This window comes from Terrapene carolina, unplaced genomic scaffold (genome assembly GCF_002925995.2).
Source record: "Terrapene carolina triunguis isolate 2854851 unplaced genomic scaffold, T_m_triunguis-2.0 Scaffold103, whole genome shotgun sequence".
Classification (NCBI taxonomy): domain Eukaryota; kingdom Metazoa; phylum Chordata; order Testudines; family Emydidae; genus Terrapene; species Terrapene triunguis.
In genome coordinates, this window is record NW_020664454.1 from 2,344,488 (window position 1) to 2,367,889 (window position 23,402).

The 23,402-nt window shown below is 42.7% G+C and overlaps 1 protein-coding gene across 1 annotated transcript; it reads left to right on the forward strand.

The window, feature by feature from the left end:
• The first annotated feature begins 415 nt into the window (after positions 1 to 415).
• LOC112120562 (delta(24)-sterol reductase) lies at positions 416 to 22,919 on the forward strand. Its single transcript, XM_026651861.1, has 9 exons — positions 416 to 685; positions 11,065 to 11,220; positions 13,193 to 13,298; positions 13,815 to 13,933; positions 14,024 to 14,287; positions 16,851 to 16,994; positions 17,947 to 18,144; positions 19,237 to 19,415; positions 20,506 to 22,919. The coding sequence occupies exons 1-9, from the start codon at positions 455 to 457 to the stop codon at positions 20,657 to 20,659; spliced, it is 1,551 nt and encodes a 516-aa protein (XP_026507646.1). The 5' UTR covers positions 416 to 454; the 3' UTR covers positions 20,660 to 22,919.
• Positions 22,920 to 23,402: the final 483 nt, after the last annotated feature.

The window sequence follows — 23,402 nt, forward strand, 5'->3', positions numbered from 1 at the left end:
CCGATCCCGTCCGTATCTTCCCATTGGCCGGTGCCTTCCCCTCTCCTCACCGCGGAGTGCGGCGGCCCAGCCAATGAGGAGAAAGGGGCTGGCGCGGGGGCGGGCCGGAGGGTGTAAATGTACCGTGCTGTGTCCGTTAGTGACAGGCGGCAGCCGGCTGGCAGCGCGCGAGCGGTTCGGAGCAAAGAGGCGACAGGGACAGTCGGGGCTGAGTGCGGGGCTCAGCCAGGGCGGAGGGTGAGGGGCAGGGTCAGAGGTCAGTGAGCCGGGAAGGGACGGGCTGTGCGAGGGGTGGGGGCACAGGTCAGTCGGGGGGTGAGGGAGGGGCTCTGCGAGGGGTGGGGGCACAGGTCAGTGGGGGGGGAGGGGGGGGGAGGGCGGGGCTTTGTGAGGGGCAGGAGCTGAGGGCGGGGCAGGGCTGCAGGGCACAGGCAGGGTCTTCTAGGGGCCCGAGATGGACCCCTTGCTGTCGCTGGGTGCTGGGCTCCTGCTGCTCGCGCTGTGGGTGCGGCACAAGGGGCTGGAGTACCTGCTGGTCCATCACCGCTGGGTCTTCGTCTGTCTCTTCCTGCTGCCCCTTTCTGTCCTCTTCGACATCTACTACCAACTGCGGGCCTGGGCCGTGTGGAGGCTGCACAGTGCCCCTCGGCAGCACGGCCAGCGTGTCCGCCACATCCAGGCACAGGTGAGAGCAAGGAGACCATGGCGTGAGGGTGAGGGGAAACATCGATGGGGAAGGAGGTGCAAGGGGTGACAAGAGGGAGGAGAAAGCCGGGGGGTTGGGGGAAGAGACCCTGACTGCCTTTGGTGATAAGCTCAATCTTAGATGATAATAAAATCCTTTTTTTTAGACCATGTTAGTTAACTTGAACTAGCTGTTGTGGTTTAAGAAAGGATCTTTTCCAACTTCCAGATGGGGCCTGAGAGGCACATGTTGGCCTGGCTCCTGTTAGAAGCTGGTGCAGAGACTCCGTCTCTCTCCCCATGACATACTGCCATAGCTAAGGTCAGCACCGGTGCTCAAGCTGGAGCTTTGTGGATATAAACAAGGGAGCTGCTGATAGGATGCTCTCTATGAGAGTTCCTCAATTTTGGAATTTACTCGTGTCGCTGGTCCAAAACAGTCTGAATTCCATAACCTTCAGGGCATCTTTCAAAACTTATCATTTTTCCCAGGCAGTTGAAAACTTAGCAGGGCCATTGCAAAGGTAAGGAATTGTTCATTCTAAAATTAAATTTATTCTTACATTATTAATTCTTAAACTTGTTTACAAGAATAGGTTGTTGACCGACTGTTCAAACCCCAATTTGGAGGACAGAGGACTGCTTTTTGTCTGGTCCCTACCTCAGGACCTGTCCAGGTGGGGTAGCCCTACCAGGAGTTAAAGCTCCCACTGGCATAGCTCACAACAGGGTCACTAGACCACACAAGCCTTTCCCAGGGAAGTCTGACATTTCAGAAATAGCCTGGTTCTCTGATGCTGGGTTATCTTAAATTGTACTGTAGCACTTTGGGTGCATTTTTAAAGAAAGGACACCCGAGTGTTTAGATAGGCACCCTTTTTATAAATCTAATTGCAATACTGGTGTATCAGGTACCAGCTCATGCCACGGCTGTAGTTATCAGCTGAGCACTGGCAAATTCATAGCTGGAAACCAGACCAGCTCACCTATATGTTAGTATTGTTCAAGATAAGTGTTAGACTTGCAAAGTTGTATTTAGACTCTACAAAATGCTTGTAAGTTGATGCATGCATTAATCTTACTTGTAATGTCTGGATCCCATGCTATAAGGTAATATGTAGGTTTCCTTTTACAACTGTAAAAATGCCTGCTCTGAATTTGTGAACTGAGGCAGGAGGAGTGGTTCCCCTGCCCATCAAGAAGGATTATCAAACCTAAGTGAGCATTGTGAAGCATCACGATACAAAAATTGGACTAATGGCCCTCTGACTCCTGTAAAGGTGCTTCGTGAATTCTGGATGAACAAAATAACATGAACATTCTTCATCTCTTTGTCATTTGGACTCTCACAGGGCTGGAATTAGGAAACAAAAGCAGAGATGCCCAAGGTCAACATGAGTTAGCCTTAAAAGACATTTAGTGCTGACAGAGTACTACAACTCTATCACCTTTTGGAACTAGATTGTAACTCATTTGTATAGATACGTTGCCTGCTTTAACCTGTAAATAACTCTCTCATTTCTTTTTCTTAGTTAATAAATCCTTAGTTAGTTTCCTATAGGATACTCCTGGGGCAGGGCCGGCTCCAGGGTTTTGGCCGCCCCAAGCAGCCAAACAAAAAAACAAAAAACAAACAAACAAAAAAGCCGCGATCGCAATTGCGATCTGCAGTGGCGATTCGGCGGGAGGTCCTTCGCTCCGAGCAGGAGTGAGGGACCGTCTGCCGAATTGCCGCCGAACAGCTGGACTTGCCGCCCCTCTCTGAAGTGGCCGCCCCAAGCACCTGCTTGGTAAGCTGGTGCCTGGAGCCGGCCCTGTCCTGGGGAAATTCATGTCTGGCACAGAATTCTTTTTCTGCTCAAAAAATACATTCTGCCTGAGAAGTGCTGCAGTTCTACCCTTCACCCACCAGAGGCCACTGTGGCACCAGAATAGACAGCAGCGGCTGACTAGCTGTAACAGTCAGCAGCTGGCTGCATTCATCACAGCATCCTGCCTGTGGAGCCAGGTTAGGAGGCACAGGATATGGCGAAGGAGGGTAACAGACAGAGTGGGGGTCACAGACTGGGGTTCAGAAGGGCTAATGGAGGGACAGACTGCGACAGGGGCTCAGGAGCTAGTGGGATGACAGCATTGAGCCAGGGACCACACGAGGATGGGTCGGGGGGGGGGGGGCGGGAAAGGGAGAGGGTGCAGGGACACATGGGGATGGGGCAGATATGCCTGACTGAATGGGAGAGGCTAAGGCTCAGTCAGGGTCTGCATGAGGGAGGCTCCCCAACAATCCCTCCCCCCAAAAAAACCTGTTCCGTACTTCTCCCATGCACACCCAACAATCCTCCCGATTCATTCCCAAGCCCCTTCCCTCTCCCTCAGCTACTCCATTACCCCTGACTCCCCCAAGCCTTTGCACTGTTTCTGAGGACTACAGGAAATATGTTTCTGTATTGTAGTTTAAATGAATTGCTCAAAGTTATGTATTAATTTGCCTAGTAAGGAATCTATTTGTCAAAAAAACCATTTCTTGAATTTTTTTTGTCTCTATTACAGATATACTTGCTGACCAGTATTTTGAAATAAATGACCAAAATAATTGAAACTGGCATGATTATATTGTGTTATTTTGACAAATAAAATATGCAGAATTTTACATTTTTTGGCGCAGAATTACCCTAGGAGTATATAGGATTGTCTACAAATGTCTTTGGTGTGAGATCTGAGGTACAAATTGGCATAGGGTAAGTGTTTCTCTTGGGACTGGGAGCAACCTGAATATTTTGTGATCTTTGGTATAAGTGACCATTTATCACTAAGTCCAGCTTGTCTGGGTGTCAAGATAGACTAGAGTGCCCAAAAGGGACTGTCTGTGACCCCATGGTAAGATCGTTATAGTGCTTCAGGAGTTCACATTTGTTATTGGATTAGGAAAATCTAATCACAGAATATACAGCCAGTTTGGGGTGTCTGCCCTGCTTTTTGACAGTCTGCTCTGAGGTCGACATTCACAATCATGAGCTGCTCCACATAGCACGACACTAATAATGGATTTTTTTCAGCTTGATATGTTTCCGGTTGAGGGGGGATGGTGTCATTTATGTAATAGCTTTAACAAAGGGCTTAACAAAGACCTCAGTGGTTCAGGAGCCAAATTAGCAATCAGCATTACTCAAAAGAGCCACAGCAGTGGGAATTCATTGTTTCATTTACTACAGTACTCTATATTCATATTTAAACAGTGTGACGGGAAATATTTAGTTTATATATAAAATTCTCATAGCAAAATGATTGACCAAGTATTATTATTTTATCAACTAGAATTAGTTAATAACCATAAGCATCCTGATTGGTTAATAACTTTGGTTAATAATTAAATCACACTGCTTTAATATCATGTGCTGCAAAGAACCTCATGAGACACATTAAAGAGCAACCTGTGGCTCGCAAGCCTCAGTCTGAGTATCACTGAGCTAGACAAATACAGACTGGAAATATGGTATACATTTTTAATAGTGAGGTTAATTAAACAATTTACCAAGAGTTGGGGTGGATTCTCCATCACTGACAATTTTTTAAAACAAGATTTGATCTTTTTCTAAAAGATATGCTGCAGGAATTATTTTGGGGAAGTTGTATGTCCTGTGTTACACAGGAAATCAGACTAGATGATCACAATGGTCCCTTCTGGCCTCGAATCTATGAATTGGAGTCGGTGAATACTTCTCTGTTTATCTGTCTTTCTGTAATGTTCATTTGCAAGTCCACATTTGAATCCAGTCTTTGGTGCCCAATTACAGCAAGAGGATATTAAGAAAAAAGAAAGGAAGACAATGAAATTGTATCAATGCATCTCTATTTTACGCTGCAGTTTACATTGCTGCACAAAACAAACAATGCAATATGCCATCATACCCATAACTGTGTACATTAGTGAGAACAAAAGACTGTCTCCCTGCTCTTTCTCTATTAGATGTAAGAGTAATATGTAAATTGGGCACAGATTACTGTTAGTCTAAATCCTTCCCCAGTTCGGACTAAAGCAACCTTAGGTTATGGGTAAGGCTAAGATTTTGTCACAGATATTTTTAGTAAAAATCACGGACAGGTCACGGGCAATAAAAATTGTTTTACGGAAGCCTGTGACCTGTCCGTGATTTTTACTAAAAATATCTGTGACAAAATGGGCAACTGCGGGGTCCCCACACCACCTGCAGCAGGTGGGCAGCTGCATGGGCCCCGGCTCAGAGCTCAAGGGTCCCCCGCCGCCTGTGGCTTGGAGCTCCGGGGTCTCCCTGCCACTCAGAGCTCCGGGGCCCGCATTGCCCGCAACAGCTGGGAGTTGCGGGAGCTCACGGCAGCCAGGAGCTGTGGGGTCCTCCCAATGTGGCTTGGAGCCTCCTGCTGCCCATGGCAGCTGGGAGCTCCCCGGGGCCACTGCTACCCACAGAGGCCGGGAGCTGTGGGGTATCCCCACTGCCCAAGGCATGGGACCTCCAAGCTCCGAGCAACCATAGGTAGTGGGGGGACCCTGCAGCTCCCTGTCGCCACTGGCTGAAGTCACAACTGAAAGTCACAGATTCCGTGACAAAATCATAGCCTTAGTTATGGGTGTGCAAAAAAGTTAGATTACGGACAATAAATGTACATTGTTATTACTAAAATAACATAAGTATATATTTACATATCCTTACCTTGCCAATAACTTATATTTTTCATATAGTACTTTACATTTTAAAATCACTGTGGATACATGGCTAGTCCTAATAAATACATATACCGTAAAATGAATAAACCTGTACAGTCTCTTTGTTCCACGCTGAAGTCTTTCTTTGGGATGTTTGTATAGATGATTTCGACACTCCCACCAATTGCTTTTCTTTTCCTGTATGAAATTAGTACTTGATTACAGAATTGCATCCTTCTGTGCTGATGCAGTTGCAGGGCTGGGGCCATAGGTTACACAACTCTTACCTAAAACTCCATTAAATTTCTTTCTTTCCTTCTCTGTGCTTTGAGTTTGGGATTCTATATGAGAGCTCTTGAATTAACTGAAAATTCAAAATCTGGTCTCTAATACAGTTCTTATAAAAATCATTGTATGCCTATTATCCCTTGCTGGATGGCTTATTTAATATTGTGTATTAATATTGTTTTTCTTCATATCTGAACATCCTACATTTCATTATTAGTTCAAATAGATAATTGAGAATGGAAGTAGGTCAGGCTGTCTGGAGTGGCTAAGTAGGGTGAGTGCCAACCTCAGGGCAGACCATTACAAACTAGGGCACAAACTCCAAACTGGTTGTGAGTTCTTGTACAAGGGTTTGCCGGGGGCTCGACCCTCTCCGGGGCGGCAGGGAGCCACACCGGCTCACTGCACACCGTTGAGCTTGGGGAATTTGTCCAGCTGGGGGGTCTCCCTTGGCTGCCCTTGCTGTAACCGGAAGAAACACGGTAAGCCCGGCCCTGGCTCAGGGCGGGGCAACAATGCTAAGTCCGGGCTCTGGCCCTCAGTCAGGGCTGAGCAAATAGCAGTACAAACCATAGCTAGCCCAGGCCCTAGGTCAGGGCAGGGCAACAAACGCTGGCTCAGGAGCTCAGGCCCTCAGTCAGGGCTGAGCAACACCAATAGGGCCCAGCCTCCTCAGGCTAGGGAGAGGGGGAGTCTGCCACCCGCGAGTTGGGTGGCAGGGGGGGAACGCAGGCCCTCCCACTCCACTGCGTCCCAGTCCAGGGCCCTAGCAGCGACAGAAGACCCGCTGCTGTCAGTGGGGATCCTGGCCGCAACACACCGACATAGGCTCTGGCAGTGCTGCAGCCAGACCGGGGTCGGCTGCCCCCGGGCTACTTCCACACTCCCCCTCGGGGCCTACCTGGGTCCTGGTGTTGGCCTCTGGGAGATCCAGGACCATGGGTTCTTCGGGGTAGGGGTTGATCGTCCGGCCCGGCAACTCCTCTGGGTAACAAGCGCAGGGCAGGTCCAGCAACTCCTCTGGATAGCGGGCGCAGGGCAGGCCTGGCAAGTGTGGGCGGCCGCCTTGGGCCGTGGGGGTTTCCCAGTCGCAGGCTGGGCTAGAGACGTCTGGTCTCTCCGGCGGCTGGGCCTCTACTGAGCTCTGAGGGCGAGCCTTTATACTTCCTGGTCGCCGCCTGACCCTCTGAGGGGCGGGCTCAGAGCTCCCTAGCTCCACCCACTCCGGCCTCCGGACGGGCTCTTCCCCCTCCGGGGCGGCGGGGGCCACACTGCCTCACTACAGTTCTATACTTAGATTTCACCAACCAACCATCAAGTGTAAACTTCTCAGGCACTGTAACAGCTTAACCATGAAGTCACTGTTCCCTTGGGTACTCCAGTCTATCTTGCCACCTAGGCAAGCTTGCCTTTGTGACAGATGGTCTCTTAACACCAAAAATCACAATAATATTCAGGTTACTCTCAATCCCAAAGGACCAGTCACTTACCCCAGTGAATTGCACTTTAGATCTTACACCAAAGACAACACTTGTAGCAAATCCTAGAATAAATTAACTAAAGATTTATTAACTAAGAAAAAGAAATAAGGGTTATTTAGAAGGTTAAAGCAAGTAAACATACATGCACAAATGAGTTAGTCTTAGGTTCCAAAAGGTAATAGAAGCTGCTGTAATATGCAAGCTCCATGTGTCATCTAGGGCTATACCAGGTTAAGTAGCTGGGGATCCCTTGCTTATGCTTGGAAATCTTGCCTGCCCCAAGTCCAAGCAGCATAGAGATGCACTTTCTTCGTATCTGGGATTTTTATTCCCTTCTCCCAGAGCCCACACTGGTGGGACAAGCCCCCATGCATGTCTCCTTTTCATTGGTGTGGGGAGAGCAATCAACAAAGTCTTTTGTCCTCTGATGTTCTACAATGGTTTGTCTGGTATCTGTAGCCCTTCTTTTGTTGGGCAGGAGATAACACCTCCTGTGGTAAATTAGTATTTCACACTTGGTAATGCTTCTCTCCTGACTCAGGGGGTTTACAGTTTGAGTGTAGACTTTTACTGATACCAAGCAAACACTTAAATATTTCATTATAACATGTGATACAGATATAAGTGCGATTACTGCATGCAGCCACTTAAAAGCATTTCATAAAGTGTAAACACTTAACATATTTTTATAAACCTAATACCTATTTTAACAATACTAACATACAACTGAGCCAGACTTGTTTCCAGGTATGCATTTGTCAGTGTCAGTTGAGGCCTAGGTCCCTTGGCATGAGCAGGCACCTGGTCAGCCACATCACAGTAGGGTTTGTTCTTTTTCTTCTGTGACTTCTGCCATGACTTCTAGAAGGGAGTTTGGAATTTTATTTCTATTGCATAATATTTATGGCAGTTCTGTCATTCTTGACTCCTCCATTTTTCCTGTTTGTTACATTCATCTCAAATATGATAGGTACACCTTGATATTAGTCTGTTTGGAGTATCCTCCAACCTCTGTAGTCCTCAGGAGTGGGCTATATTATCTAATTACTTCCCTGTGATTCTTGTTCTCTAAATCCTAATCATACTAGATGTCTAAATGTACACTTACCACATGCATCTGTCTATGTAGATTCCTCCGCTTCACCCTGCCCCCCATGTCAGTTCTTTTTGAGACTATAAACCAGATTTTTTGTGTATGATCAGATGCAGTCTCACTGATTTTCATGGAGTGGTGCCTACTTATGCCAATGATGGTTTGCCCCTCTGCCATCTATCCTGTGGATTTTAAAATATTATTTGATAGTCGTTTTCTGAATCTCATGACTAAAATTCAGGCGTATGGATTTATTATAGCTGCTACATTCAGATAACTAGAACCACCAGAGGTATTCTACTAAAAAGTTCATATGCTAGTATATATCATTTTTGAACATGTCTGCTAAATACTATTAAAATTTTAAATAGGAATATTCAAACCACACTAGTGACAGAAAGACAAACAAACACAGCCTATATGGAGCTACTATAAGTGGGTGGCATAACTGGTTAGAAAACAATTCCCAGATAGTAGTTATCAGTGGTTCACAATCAGGCTGGAAGAGCATATTGAGTGGGGTCCCTGTTCAATATCTTCATCAGTGATTTAGATAATGGCATAGAAAGTACATTACAAAGTTTGCAGATGATACCAAGCTGGGAGGGGGTTGCAAGTGCTTTGGAGGATAGGATTAAAATTCAAAATGATCTGGACAAACTGGAGAAGTGGTTTGAAGTAAATAGGATGAAATTCAATAAGAGCAAATGCAAAGTACTCTACTTAGGAAGGAACAATAAATTTAACACATCCAAAATGGGAAATGACGGCCTAGGAAGGAGTACTGCGGAAAGGGATCTGGGGGTTATAGAGGATTGCAAGCTAAATATGAGTCAACAGTGTAACACTGTGCAAAAAAATTAATATTCTGGGATGTATTAGCAGGAGTATTTTAAGCAAGACTCAAGAAGTAATTCTTCCATTCCACTCTGCACTGATAAGGCCTCAACTGAAGTTTTCTGTCCAGTTCTGGGCACCACATTTCAGGAAAGATTTGGACAAACTGGACAAAGTACAGAGGAGAGCAACAAAAAAGATTAAAAGTCTAGACAACATGACCTATGAGGAAAGATTGAAAAAGTTGGGTTTGTTTAGTCTGGAGAAGAGAAGACTGAGGGCGGACACGATAAGTTTTCAAGGACATAAAAAGTTGTTACAAGGAGGAGGGAGAAAAGTTGGTCTCGTTAACCTCTAAGGATAGGACAAGAAGCAATGAGCTTAAATTGCAGTAAGGGAGGTTTAGATTTGACATTAGGAAAAACTTCCTAACTGTCAGAGTAGTTAAGCACTGGATAAATTGCCTAGGGAGGCTGTGGAATCTCTGTCATTGGAGGTTTTCAAGAACAGGTTAAACAAACACCTGTCTGGAATAGTCTAGTTAATACGTAGCCCTGCTTTGAGTTCAGGGGACGGGACTAGATGACCTTTTGAGGTCCCTTCCAGTTCTATACTTTCAGGATTCTATTATATGTAGAATAATATAGTTAAACACTATCAAATTGGGGCAGGGCGGGGAGGTTTTCACGTACAGTTTTGTTATAGATTTTTGTACTTCACAGCATCAGTTTAATCATAATTGTGACAGCGATGGCAGTTTCCTGCAATATCCCCAACATACTTTATTGAACTAGCTTTAAGTATCTTAGGAGTTCATGTTATTAAAAATGCAAACGTTTATATATTATTGTGGTATTGTATGTAACATCTGAAACCCTGGGAAGTGTTATGAGTAAGGCTACGATTTAGTCATGGGTATTTTTAGTAAAAGTCATGGACAGGTCACAGGCAATAAACAAAAATTCATGGCCCATGACCTGTCCATGACTTTTACTAAAAATACCCATGACTAAATCTTGTGGGGGAGCGCTGATCGGGAGGGAGTCCCGGGGGGGGGGGGGGGGGGGGCCCCCCCGGCCGGGGGCCACGGAGCAGTGGCTGCTCCGGCTGCCCCTTGGGACTGCTGCTCAGGTGGTCCCCGGGGCTAGCTGCCCAGGGCCGCCTAAGCAGCAGCCAGTACAGCTGGCCCCTGGAGCCAGCTGCTTGGGCCGCCCCGGGATCAGCTGCACTGGCTGCTGCAGAAGTCACGGAGGTCGCGGAAAGTCATGGAATCTGTGACTTCTGCAACCTCTGTGACAGACACGGAGCCCTAGTTATGAGCTTTAAAGGACTGTTTGAAATAAGGGGCCAAGACAAGAATGAACTTTTAAAGTTAAGTAGGTTTCCCAGGAAATCTCTAGGAGAAAGGGTATGCAAATACAATTACTCTGGTTATAGAAGAACTCAGCCTTTTGAAGCTTTGCCTTGATGTTGGGGCAAAGAGGAGAGAGAACCTTTCTATCTGTTGATCACCTGTTACATGAGGACAGATTTAAAAAATATATATAAAGAAGGGGTGTTCAGATACATGAGTGGGCTTGCTGTGAGCTAACAACTGTTTGCTGGCCGGAGCCCTGGTTGAAGTAAGAGGGTGATCTTGGGTAAGCTTATTACCATGATTTTAGGTTCTTCTATAGTTAATGCTTTTCCTTAATAATAAATGTGCTTGCTTAGAAAGAGCTATGTGATAACTTAATTGTGGCAATTACCCTATTTACCATCTCTGAGGAGAAAAATAAAGCAAGTCTGCAGAGGCAGTCTAACTTTGCTGGGAAATTCACAATGTAGGCTGGGAGATGCGCAGCCTCGAAACACCCTGGTTAGGAGGGAGAGAGATGCATGTCTCTGCCCTAGTGGAGTCAACAGCTGGGGAGCTGAAAGCTTAAGAATGGGTGCCCTTGCTGGACCACGAGGAGGAATACAGGTGCATTGCCCTGAACTATGACAATAACCTTTTACAGGTGCAGGAATGGAAAAATGAAGGCGGGAAAACATACATGTGTACTGGCCGACCTGGCTGGCTAACAGTATCACTTCGTGTTGGAAAGTACAAGAAGATTCATAAGAATATAGTGATCAACTTAATGGACATTCTAGAGGTAGACATTGAAAGACAGGTAATACTAAAATTTTTACATTTAGTACTAAAGTTTACAACGCTTTATTATGGTTATTGCTTAAAAGGACACTAAATTCCCTGAAGGTAATTGAAACCCACTTATTAAAAAATTATACAAATCCAAGAGCGAATGTTCTCATGTCACCCTTTTTTAATGTGAAAAGCGTTGTTGCTTTTTTAGTCCTTTTGGACTTAAATATTCCCTTACAGTGTTAGAAACCCAAAGACATCTGCATTGTGCCTCTGCATGGGAAACAGACAATCTTAATAGACCCATATTCTGAGTGATCAGGAAATATTTGGATTCTAGAGGGGAGTTTTTTCTTGCTGGGAGAGAAATGAGTGGACACAAGATGCACAGTAGGAAGGCTATTAGGTGAACAGGTCTGGTTGAGCCCATCTGTCATATTGGTTCTTTTTTTGTAAACCCTCCACTCTCTACAAAATTTCATCCTTTTCTTTTCTTTTCTTTTCTTTTCTTTTCTTTTCTTTTCTTTTCTTTAAAAAAACAACTTTCCAACTATAATAGGTGCAAAGAACCTTCCAAATGTGAATCTGTTCACTGTTGTCGTCCCATGTCTGCCTAGATACCGAAACAATGGCTTTGAAAGAGATGTGAACTGCTTTACTATCTTTTTTTGTGCAACTTCCATGTTTTCTGACAAACTGGTTGAGATGATGGGAGGATTCACTTCCAACCTGTTTTATGCAGCACCACCTTTCCATCAGCAGTAGTCTGGTTTCTTAACACTACTCTCACACAAAACAGCCTTTGTCTATACTAGAAAATTGCATCAATTTAAATTCACTTTTAAATTGATGTCAAACTGGTACAAACTCATAGACCGTTAACTTGATTTTAAACTTTGCTTGTATCAATTTAACTTTATTTAGTGACTTTATTAACAAGTATGCTTAAAACTAGGTATTTTCATGAGTTTAGCTAGATTAACTAACTAAAATTGATTTCAAGTTAAACTGGTAAAATTTTCTAGTATAGACAAAGGCAGAGGGAGGAATCTATACCGGATGAATGTAATCTCATAACATAGGATCTGGAGCACTGACTGTGACTGTTCGGTATTCTGTGCCTTGTCCTCCTCACATCATCAGAGAGCAATCCTTCCTGAACTTTCCACCAGGTACTGAAGACAGGGTTTGGGGAAACTCCAAATATAATGGTAAAATTAATATATATTTAATGCTCTGTTTGGGCTTTTTGTTAAGTGTGGTATATATTATGAGGAAGACCTTTAAAATATCTAAAATTTAACTATATTATCCTTTAATAAACAAGGTCTAATTGTGTCAGAAAACTCAATGCCCATTGACATCAGTTGGAGTTGTACACCTTTATAACACCTTTGTATCTGATTTCTGATTATAGAGATTCTGAAACTTTTTGGAATACTTTCCTCTCCTCACTAGTGGTGACACTTCTGCCTGTTCTGAAGTGTTATGATAAATCCTTGATTCAAGGCACTAGTGTCAAGTCAGCACATCAAAATGGTTCCATTTAAATAATGCATGTACTTGATTTATGTAAATCCCATGGGTAGTTACAAACTGAAGTTGTACAACCATAGGTACACCTTTGCATAACCCCAGCTTCATGCATATTGCAGGATTTGTGCAACTAAGATGAGCCTGCAAAGTGTGCACACACTTTTCCATGAAATGTATGCCATAGTAAACCCACTATGAATATCAGATTTTGAAAGGAGTGCATGGCGCTTTTAAAAAAAAAAATGTAACGTGTTTAACAAGCTGAGCTCTGAAAGATTAGTTTGACTTATGTTTTGGAGATTGAACCTCACTCTTCTTTTCAAGATGTGGTAGGTGGAAGGGGGAAACAGTCTCTTAATTATTTTTAGTTACACTCTTGAGTGTCTAAATTAAAGAGCAGAACTGATAATAAGAAGTGCAATCAACATTTGTGTTAATTAATACTTGAATGCTTTCTCTCTTAGGTTGTCCGTGTGGAACCGTTGGTCACCATGGGGCAGTTGACAGCACATCTGAATCCTATGGGCTGGACTCTTCCAGTGGTACCAGAACTTGATGATCTCACAGTAGGTGAGGATTGTTTATGATAAGAGAGCATGTCTTTTGCTGTATATTAAATAGCTTTTTATGCAGTTTACTATGTTGTTCAGTCTCGGTTTCTCAGAAATATATATATATATTTTAAATTCTTGCTGAGTTTTGTATTCTGCTATCACACATTATATATAGAGACAAGGTGGGTGAGGTAATAACTTTTATTGGCTCAACCTCTGTTGGTGAGAGAGAGAAGCTTTTGAGCTTACACAGAGCTCTTTTCATAAGCTTGTCTTTCTCACCAACAGAAGTTGGTCCAGTAAAAGATTGTGTCTCACCCACCTTGTCTCTCTAATATCCTGGGACCAACACAACTACAACAACACTGCATACGTTATATTTTAGACATGCACCTGCTCTTTAAAACTGCTACCAGGAATAACATGAAAGACTTTATTTTCCAGAAGCCCTCTTTAATTTTTCCTCTCTGTTCTTAAACCATTTTCATTTTAAAGGGAAATATGTTTCAGTTGATTACATTCTCTTGTTCAGGTGGTCTGATCATGGGAACTGGCATTGAGTCTTCATCCCATATCTATGGACTATTTCAACATACCTGTTTGGCCTACGAACTTGTTCTTGCTGATGGAAGCCTTGTGAGATGTACACCAGTAAGATAAAATGTTATTTTGCTATGATTTACAATGTTCTCAATTGTTGTATGGATAGACATCTGATTTAGTATGATGTACTTTTTGCAGACTGAAAATTCAGACCTATTTTATGCAGTGCCTTGGTCTTGTGGTACTCTGGGATTCCTGGTTGCTGCGGAAATAAAAATAATTCCTGCTAAGAAATATGTAAAATTACATTACAAGCCTGTGAGAGGTTTGGAAAAGATCTGTGAAAAATTTACTGAGGAATCTAAAAAGAAAGAGAATAACTTTGTGGAAGGACTGGTGTACTCCTTGGAAGAAGCAGTCATTATGACAGGAGTCTTGACTGACGAAGCTGAAGACAGCCAGGTAACTAAAAGGAATCCTATTCTTAAATAAGATTTTTAGTTCTCTTGCATGTAAAATATTCCAGTGCATGACAGTAAAACCAAAACAGTAATAGGATCAGTACAAGAGGTGTATTTTTAATGGGTATTGAATTTGCTGGAATGGTCGAATATACTTAACATTCGAATTTTGCAGGTAACTATCAATTCAGGCTGTAACTCATACATTTCCTAAAGTGATAGGTCTTTTCCTATCTCTAGCTTACATAATAGCCGCTGCTTTTCAACTCCAAGAAGAAAAGAACCAACGTGAACAGTATATAGCAACAACACAATGCTTTAAGATAGGAAACACATGTGGAGGGAGATAGTCACACTGCAATTACCCAAACTAACATCTGACTAGAAAATCAGGGTTAATGTTAACAAAAACATGCCATGGGTCTCTTTAGTGGCAACTCTTCTGAAATGCTGACCGCTCTACAGAAACACTGAGGCATTTGGTTCATTACTGGCTTGAGAACAGAGTAACATCAGTTCCCATACTCAACTTTCTTTGGGCAGGCCAAACCTTATTTTAACTCCTCCTTAATGAGGAAAGCTTATGAGACACACACATTGGCACACTATAATAATTACTCCTGGGGGAATTCTGTGCCACTGCAGATGTGCAGAACTCATGTCCCCTGCAGATTTTTTTTTTGTTTTCCCCTGATGGGGAAGCAAAGAGAAGCCGCGAGAGGGGTCATGCACCCCCATCGGCAGCGGTCCCGAGCAAGCGCATCACAAGCAGCCAAGAGAGACGTAAATCACTGCCTTGGAGGGGCAGACCTGGGCAAGCGCGCGAGACTCACTCTCGCTCACTATCGCGGTGCGCCTGGCGCAAAGGGACAGGGCCCTGGGGTGGTTCTGCAGCAGGCCCGGCCCCTGCGCATGTCAGGGTCGGGTGCAGGCTCACTGCTGAGTCCATGTCCAGGGCGGGGGGGAACTAGGGGGCTGTAGGGTGATTCCCTCCCTCCCTCCCGCCTCCCTCCCCCCCCCCCCAAACCTCCGTGCAGCCAGTTGACTGTAGTCCTCACTGGGAGGCAGCCTCAATGCACACCCCATGTCCCCATCACGGTGCCCATCCTGCAGTGGCATGGGGCTCACACAAGCAGCAATGAGAAAACTGGGGGAAGCCTTGGCCAGGAGCACTATTTAGAGAGGGATGGGGGGCATCTTCCCCTCCCCCCCCGCCAAGTTTCTCACCAGAGGTCTGCTCATGGCACACACCCCAGCTCCAGGCAGAACTCTTACCTGCAGCGATGTGCGGGCAGATTCACTCTTCCAGGAGCTGAGGTTCTCCGGCTGCAGCTTCCGCAGTCAGTTTTCTGCACTGTCCTAGGGCCTCTGGCGGTGGGGCTGGCAAGGAAGGGATCAGTCAGGCTGTGAAGGGGGAGCACAGGGTCCCCAGTGGTGGTGGGGGGAGCATAGGGTACCCCGTGGTGGGTGGGTAGGTGGGAGCATAGGTACCCCAATGATAAGGGGGGAACAGAGGGGCCCAGTGCTGGGGGGGGGGGAAGCAGAGGGACCACAGAGCTCCCAGTGGGGTGGAAGAGGGGGAGGGGGAAGGGAGTGGGAAAGAGGAGTCAAGCTCCAGGGGAAGGAGAGGTGAGGACATAGGGCTCTGCCCTGAGGGAGGGGGCAGTGAGTGTGGGAGAAGTAGCTGAGGGGGAACAGTCCCTGGGGCAAGGATCTTGAGGGATGGGGAGCTGAAGAAGGGTGGGAGGTTAAGAGCAGCTAAATGGGTCTTGGGGTCTGTTTGCCCTCAGAGAAGCAGGGAGAATCCTCACCTCTCCCTGGGAAGAGATTGGGGACAGACCCCATTAAGCTAATGCATTCTCTCAACTGATTAACCTGCTCTCTGCCTTCTTCTCCATCTGGTAACTTATAACTTGATCCTGCAGTGAGGATCCGTGTGGGTGCAGAGGTTTCTTTAACTCTCTACTCCTGGGGGAATCTTTTTTTGTTTGTATTGTTACAGACATACTTGCTGGAGGTATTTTGAAAAAAATTCCAAAATAATTGAAACTGGTATGATTATATTGTGTTATTTTGACAAATAAAATATGCAGAATTTTAAAATACTGTGTGCAGAATTTTTAAATTTTTGACACAGAAGTTTCCCAGGAGTAAATAATACTTAATAATACCTAGCTCCTCTTAAATGTTTATTCAGTAGCTTTCTAAGTGCTTTACACAGGCGGTCAGCATTATAATTCCCATTTTACAGATGGGGAAGCCGGGGCACAAGTACTTGCCCACAGCCACCCAGGAGACCAACAGCAGAGCCAGAAGTAGAATCTAGGTCTTTTGAGTGCCCATCCAGTGCTTTATCCACAAGGTCACACTGCAATATGAAAATCCATGTTTAAAAAGTCCCAAACACTTTCTTAGCATTAAGGCTGTTCTTTCCTTAGTGTAATTCCAAAGCGAAAAAATCTGGGGGCACCATGAACATTTATATTACTGAATTTTCAAGTAAGGGATAATTATTCTTTATATTGGTGTTTGTTTGCTGATATGTAACATATCTTTATTTTCAGATAAACAGAATTGGTAACTACTACAAACCATGGTTTTTTAAGCATGCGGAGAAGTATCTGAAGGCTAATCAAACTGGAATAGAGTACATTCCCTCAAGACATTACTACCACCGACATACCAGGAGTATCTTCTGGGAACTCCAAGTAAGACTTTAGACATAAAGAAGATTTTAATATTTGTTTTGGGGTACTTTGTACATATTCACTGCACAGCCAATGTTATTTTCCCTTAGGAGCCACCTATGTCTGTCATAGGTGAGTAACTCCTTTCCTTAAGACAGAAAGAAATCCAAATGAAGTGGTGGCAGATTTAGGGATTTCTCTAGTGACAATGTCTGTTTTTGCATTCCTTTCTGACTTTTTTATACAAATGTATGACTGTAAAAGATAATTTTGGGGGGGAGGGATAGCTCAGTGGTTTGAGCATTGGCCTGCTAAACCCAGGGTTGTGAATTCAATCCTTGAGGGGGCCACTTAGGGATCTGGGGCAAAATCAGTACTTGGTCCTGCTAGTGAAGGCAGGGGGCTGGACTCGCTGACCTTTCAAGGTCCCTTCCAGTTCTAGGAGATAGGATATCTCCACTAATTTATTTTATTTATTTTTATAATATCACCAGCACCTTCCCTTTTTAATTTCTCTTTTAGGCCCACATTCAAGAAAGCACTTAAAAAACGTAGAACATGCTTGATAAAAGCTAAAATAGGTACTTTCCTGAATTGGGACTTTAAAAAGATAAACCAGGAAATTCAGTACAAAAACACGAATGCACACTTATGGCTGAGAATTTACTCTGCCTAAATGTGCCCAGCTGTGCCCAGGGTTGCTGTGGAATCACCACTTTGAATTATTGTCTAAATTATTGTCATAATAAGCATTAATGTAGAATTTTACACTACATAAGTCCCCATTGTTGAATTTAGGGTTGCATCTTGTTCGTACCTGTATTAATGTAGCCTAACATGACTATCAGAAATTAAAACTATTGAAAGAAAATATGATTTAATGTTGCTCTCAAAATCCAAATTCTGAAATATTGATTTTTCAGCTCACGTGATTTTACTAGCAGGTTTTTTTTTTTTCCATTTTCTCTTAAAGGATATCATTCCCTTTGGCAATAACCCTGTTTTTCGTTACCTCTTTGGCTGGATGGTTCCACCAAAAATCTCACTATTAAAACTGACACAAGGAGAAGCTATTCGAAAGCTGTATGAGCAACATCATGTTGTACAAGACATGTTGGTCCCAATGAAAAGCCTTGAAAAATCTATCATTACCTTCCACAGTGACCTGAATGTAAGAACACATTTCTCTAAAACCTGGTAAATGGAAGATTGCCCTATGAATGGTGATTATTGGCATTAGTATGCAGTAGTGCCTGTTGCAGAAAATATACATCAGTATGCTAAATTTGAGAGAATTTTGCCAGCTAATTAAATACTATTAGGCGGCAGGTAAAATGAAAATGCTCTAACAAAATGAAGCAAGAAAAACTTGAGATTCAGAAATACCTGATTTTGTAGCTTTAACACTCAAATTTTAAAAGAAAATCCTATCACTTTATCCTGTTTACTTGGCAAAATTGGAAATCAGATTTCTATTTCTGCAGAATCAGTTGAGCCCCGAAAAGAGTATTGGGAATTAACACTTGCTTTCCAAGTCATTGACTTCAGTTGTTTCAAGAAATACAGACTTATGGACTTGAACTTTGGTCTTAGCGGTCACCAGTAAAATGCCTTTCACTCCTTTGGTTTTACATGTAATTTAAATCTAAATATATATTCAGTTAATGACTTGGGATCTGGGACAGTTTTTCATTAGCGTTTTAAAGCTATTCCGTTTATTATCTAGATCAGTGTTTCTCAACCTGGGGGTCCTGACCCCCAGGGGGGTTGCGGAGAAGTTTAGGGGGGGTCGCAAGCAGGGTTGCTGTTAGGGGATAGGAATCAGGGCAATTGTATGGAGCCCCATGCCACAGAGGGCCCCAGAAAGCTAATTTATGCCTCAGCCCTGCGCCACAAGCATAAATTAGCTGGGGGGGGGTCACAATTTTTTCGGGGAGTGGAGGGGAGTATCATGATTTATTTTTTTTAAGTCCAAAGGGGCTCGCCAGCACAAAAAGGTTGAGAAACACTGATATAGATAATCAGAAAATGCAACAAATTATTGCACTTTCTTTTTTGCTTTTTGGTATCTTATTCAACTTGCCTTAGTTTTACTATAAGGTGAAACTAGCTGGAACAGCAGAATTTAAAAGGGGCATCAGTATAAGTTCTGTACTGAAAATTGGAGAAGAGTAGTGCAATTTTCTCTCCATTTTTTCATGCTTTATTAACAGACATCTGATATTGTACTGTTAAAATTGGTGATACAAAATTATCTTTGCAGGTTTACCCACTGTGGTTATGTCCTTTCATATTACCCAATAATCCTGGCATGGTCCACCCAAAAGGAGATGAAATGGAGCTCTATGTAGATATAGGAGCTTATGGAGAGCCTAAAACAAAGCAGTTTGAAGCCAGGGCATCTATGAGACAAATGGAAAAGTTTGTAAGAAACGTGCATGGGTAAGAGTCCTAGTGTTCAGGATAGCACCATATAACTTATTGCCTTGCAGCTTAATCAGATTTACGTAACTTTCAATTATTACAGTATTTAATTACTGATTCTGATTTTATACATTCAGTATGACTGTCTTTTTTAATTTTAAGCATTGCTTGCTTATCAAAAAACACGCTGGTTGAGATTCTGTGCTGTGCCTCTAAGTAGCTTAGAATTTGCATCTCAGAGGGAGTGGTGGCTTTAAGATGTTTTTGAACCCTCCAGATATTGGGCTGCTCTAGGGGCTGGAAAGGCCTCCCAGGTAAATTTAACAGCCTGTCTGCTGTTTAGGGGTGTGTCTGCATTACAGCAGCCTCTCCTGGTTTCCCTGTAGACTGCAGCATTGATTGGAATCGCCTTGGAAGGAAAGCTTTATGGCTGTCCTCTGTTGGTCATGCACCAAGAGATTTTGCCTGGGCCACAAATGAGATTTTTAGAGCCTCTTTGTGCTGCACTAGTCCTCTTACATGGTGTAAAGGAGCCAGAGCGGAGCTGGGGACCTCACCTACAATTTTGCATAGACTGATGCCAAATCCAGTGCTCTATGGTTTGGTAGCAAAGTCATGAAGCCTTTCTTTTAGAAAAATAAACTATTCCACAATATTTAAACTGACAATAGAATTTACCCAAACATATTCAAATTTTGTGTATCTGCTATTTATCTCTCTGTATTAGTGTCATAGCAAAACTAATTTTAAAACAATTCAAGAAACTAACTGGGAAAGAAATCATTTGAAGTACACTAATAAATTTTAAAAGCATTTTTTCATATTTAACTTATCTCCCCACCTCACCAAAAAGTGATAATGGAATGTTCTGTTGGCCTTTCCATTGTACATCATGACCGCTTTTTCAAAAGAGATGTCAGTGTTCAGCCATCAGACTAGCTGAATAATTATCCAATATAATTTATAGTAATTAATCTGTACATTTGTTTAAAAAAAGTATTTCAAAATATTTTGCAGTGTATCCTTACAATTTATAGCTTCATTTTTTTCCTACCTGAAATTTTGCAACAGTATTAACATTTAATTCCTTATCTCCTTTTTCTTTCAGTTTCCAGATGTTGTATGCAGATTGCTATATGAACCGTGAGGAATTCTGGGATATGTTTGATGGTTCACTGTACCACAAGCTGAGGGAGCAAATGAATTGCAAGAATGCTTTTCCAGAGGTGTATGATAAAATCTGCAAAGCAGCACGGCACTGAGTCTGGATAACCTAAATAAGCAATCAGGGAAGGATGGATTTACCTGTAGTAGTCAGTATATCCTTATAAAAGCTTTATCACTGTCCAAATAAGCTCATGTTGATGTTAAAATACAGATTTCTATTTTATAAATTCACATTCAATAATTGTTAGTATGTTTTTAAAACAATTTCCCCAACTCATAGTAATTTCATTTCAGGAATCAAAGTCCTAGCCTACCACCTCTCTTTGTAGCTTAGTTGCAGACATAGCGATGTAGATGTAAATTTACATATTTCTAACTGTAGGGGGGGAAATTTAGAAAGACAAAGATACTTAAGTAAATCAGTTATTTATTGCAGTGTACATCTGAGGCAGGTAAGAAGGTCACAAAATTAGGTGCCAAAGTTGAGAGAATTATTTTCAAATTAATTATGACTTTAAAAATGTCTATTTCAAATCGGTAACTGGTGCAGGGTTTAAACTTAAGAGAAGTCAAAAGTTAACACAGTTTAGAGATGGTTACTGACATCTTCAAACTAAACTCACATTACTAATGCAAGTAAATAAATGGTCATTGACAAATGTCTTAATTTCAGATCTGAATATCAAAGTTTGAAGAAAATCCATTTTGCTTGTGCCTATCTGATCTGTACTGATTCTGTTTATAAATGTGTGAGTGGTCATGAGTTTTAGAGATCTTCTTTTTTTTCTTTTTTTAATTAATATGATTTGAAGAGGAAACATTTTGGCTTCCTAGACTACTGAAAATCTCTGCTGCTATTCCATATAGACAAGTATTATCTATAATTTGTTACTTGTCATGGGGTCTATTTTACTTTTTATTATGGTTAATTTTAGTGCCTTATAAGTATTCAGTTGGAGAAGATATGGGCCATTTCAGACCATTCTATTCTTTGGGTGGGGGGAGGGAAACTAATGGACCCGTTGTCAACATTAATAATTTAGTTATATAAGGTCCATTTGAATAAATATTGGTGATAAGTGTAGGGGACAACCTAAAATCCAGTTGTGAGGTGAAAGTTTGAAATACACAAAACACGGCTCTGACTTTTTGCTTTCCATTTTAGCTGGATTAGTTTGATAGGTTTTAAAAAAAAGACCCCTTCAACCAACTGAAGAAGAAATAACATTAGAAAAATCTTCAGAGGGTTTACTATTCAAGCCCTTTTCCTAACTGTGTTTCATGAGCATGGAAACATTTTGACATTGCATATGGTACAATATTTTTTAAATTGAGTCCACATCTGGTCCAAACTACTTAAAGTTGTTGTTTTAACATTTGTTGGGCTTGTGGAGAAATGTATGTTCTTGCATTCTGCATAATGTGAAAACAGTTATAAAACAATTGCCAATGAGGGGGGGGGTTTCCTTTTTTATGTTCTAGTTCAATGCTAAACCAATGATTGTTTAGTGATAGATGGACATTTATAATGCAGATTAAACCACTGATAAGGCAGTAATGGAAAATTAACTTGGTCATTCACTTTGTGATGCATACTGGGCCAAATTGCAACCTTGCTGGTGCTGCCATGCGGGAGAGTAAAGGGATATAAGTCATCCCCTTAAGGCCCTATGTATGCTGTCCATACTGTGTGTGTCAGTCCAGGGGGAGACATAACCAGTGCAGAGCAGGTACATCCCCCTCCATCCGCATACATGAGTGCAACAGGGTGGGGATTGGGTGGGGCCCAGGCTCAGCCTCCACTCCAATGTGCAGGCCAGCACAGCTGTGTCAGCGCTCCAGAGGATGTATGCTGTGCCAGGTATAGACCTTGGAGCAGGGCTACTGGAAAACAAATTGTGATTGTGTCATAATCTACCTTCCAGTCTGCTCCTGGGGCAGCACAATAATGACTGCCCTTTTTTTCATGGCAAAGCCATGATTTCACCTATTATCTGTAGGATACTCTGCACTGAGCGAGAATTGGTTCACTTAGCTTTTAAAAGGCAATATTAAAAAAAAAATAAAGAAAGGATATGCAAAGATATTAAATCAAAATAGTATGTCTCTAACTTGGGTATTCATAGCCTTTAGTTATACACTGTATTTGTTACTTCATAATTTGCCTTTGCAAACTTTTGGTACAACCATGATTTTAATGTTGTGTAACTATGGTTATCGTGAACACACACACTTTCTCTTTCTCTCTCATATATGCACATTGCTGCTGATGGAGTTTGAAATTCTTGGCTGTATGAGCTGTTACAATTAAAAATATAACCAGTTGTACTGTTAAAATGTTGGTTTTTTATGGATGACTAAATAAAATATGTTTTAAAAAATCAATTTGTTCTCTGCTGTGCTTTTGGCACTGTTACTGGGATTGCTGTGAAAAAGAGGGCTATTTGGAAATTACAGCATAGAATGCAGTGAGCTTGTTGAGAGACTGGGGTCCCAGTCCTGCAAGCTGCTTAGTGTGAAGACCTCTTGAAATCTGTGGGGCTCCATCTCGGCACAGGAGCCCACCCATGCAGAGCAGCATGCAGGATTGGGGCTTGGATTTTTAATTGCTCTCTGGGTAAATATTGACCCAACTATCTTAAAACTTCTCTTAGGAGTCTAAATAATCATAGAGTCATAGGACTGGAAGGAACCTCGAGAGGTCATCTAGTCCAGTCCCCTGCACTCATGGCAGGACTAAGTGTTATCTAGACCATTCCTGACAGGTGTTTGTCTAACCTGCTCTTAAAAATCTCCAATGATGGAGATTCCACAACATCCCTAGGCAATTTATTCCAG

Excerpts from the sequence above, each read along its gene's own strand:
- LOC112120562 (XM_026651861.1), top strand. The coding sequence starts at position 455 with ATGGACCCCTTGCTGTCGCTGGGTGCTGGGCTCCTGCTGCTCGCGCTG. Across the intron at positions 686-11,064 it reads TCCGCCACATCCAGGCACAG|GTGCAGGAATGGAAAAATGA; the intron begins GTGAGAGCAAGG and ends AACCTTTTACAG. Across the intron at positions 14,288-16,850 it reads ACGAAGCTGAAGACAGCCAG|ATAAACAGAATTGGTAACTA; the intron begins GTAACTAAAAGG and ends CTTTATTTTCAG.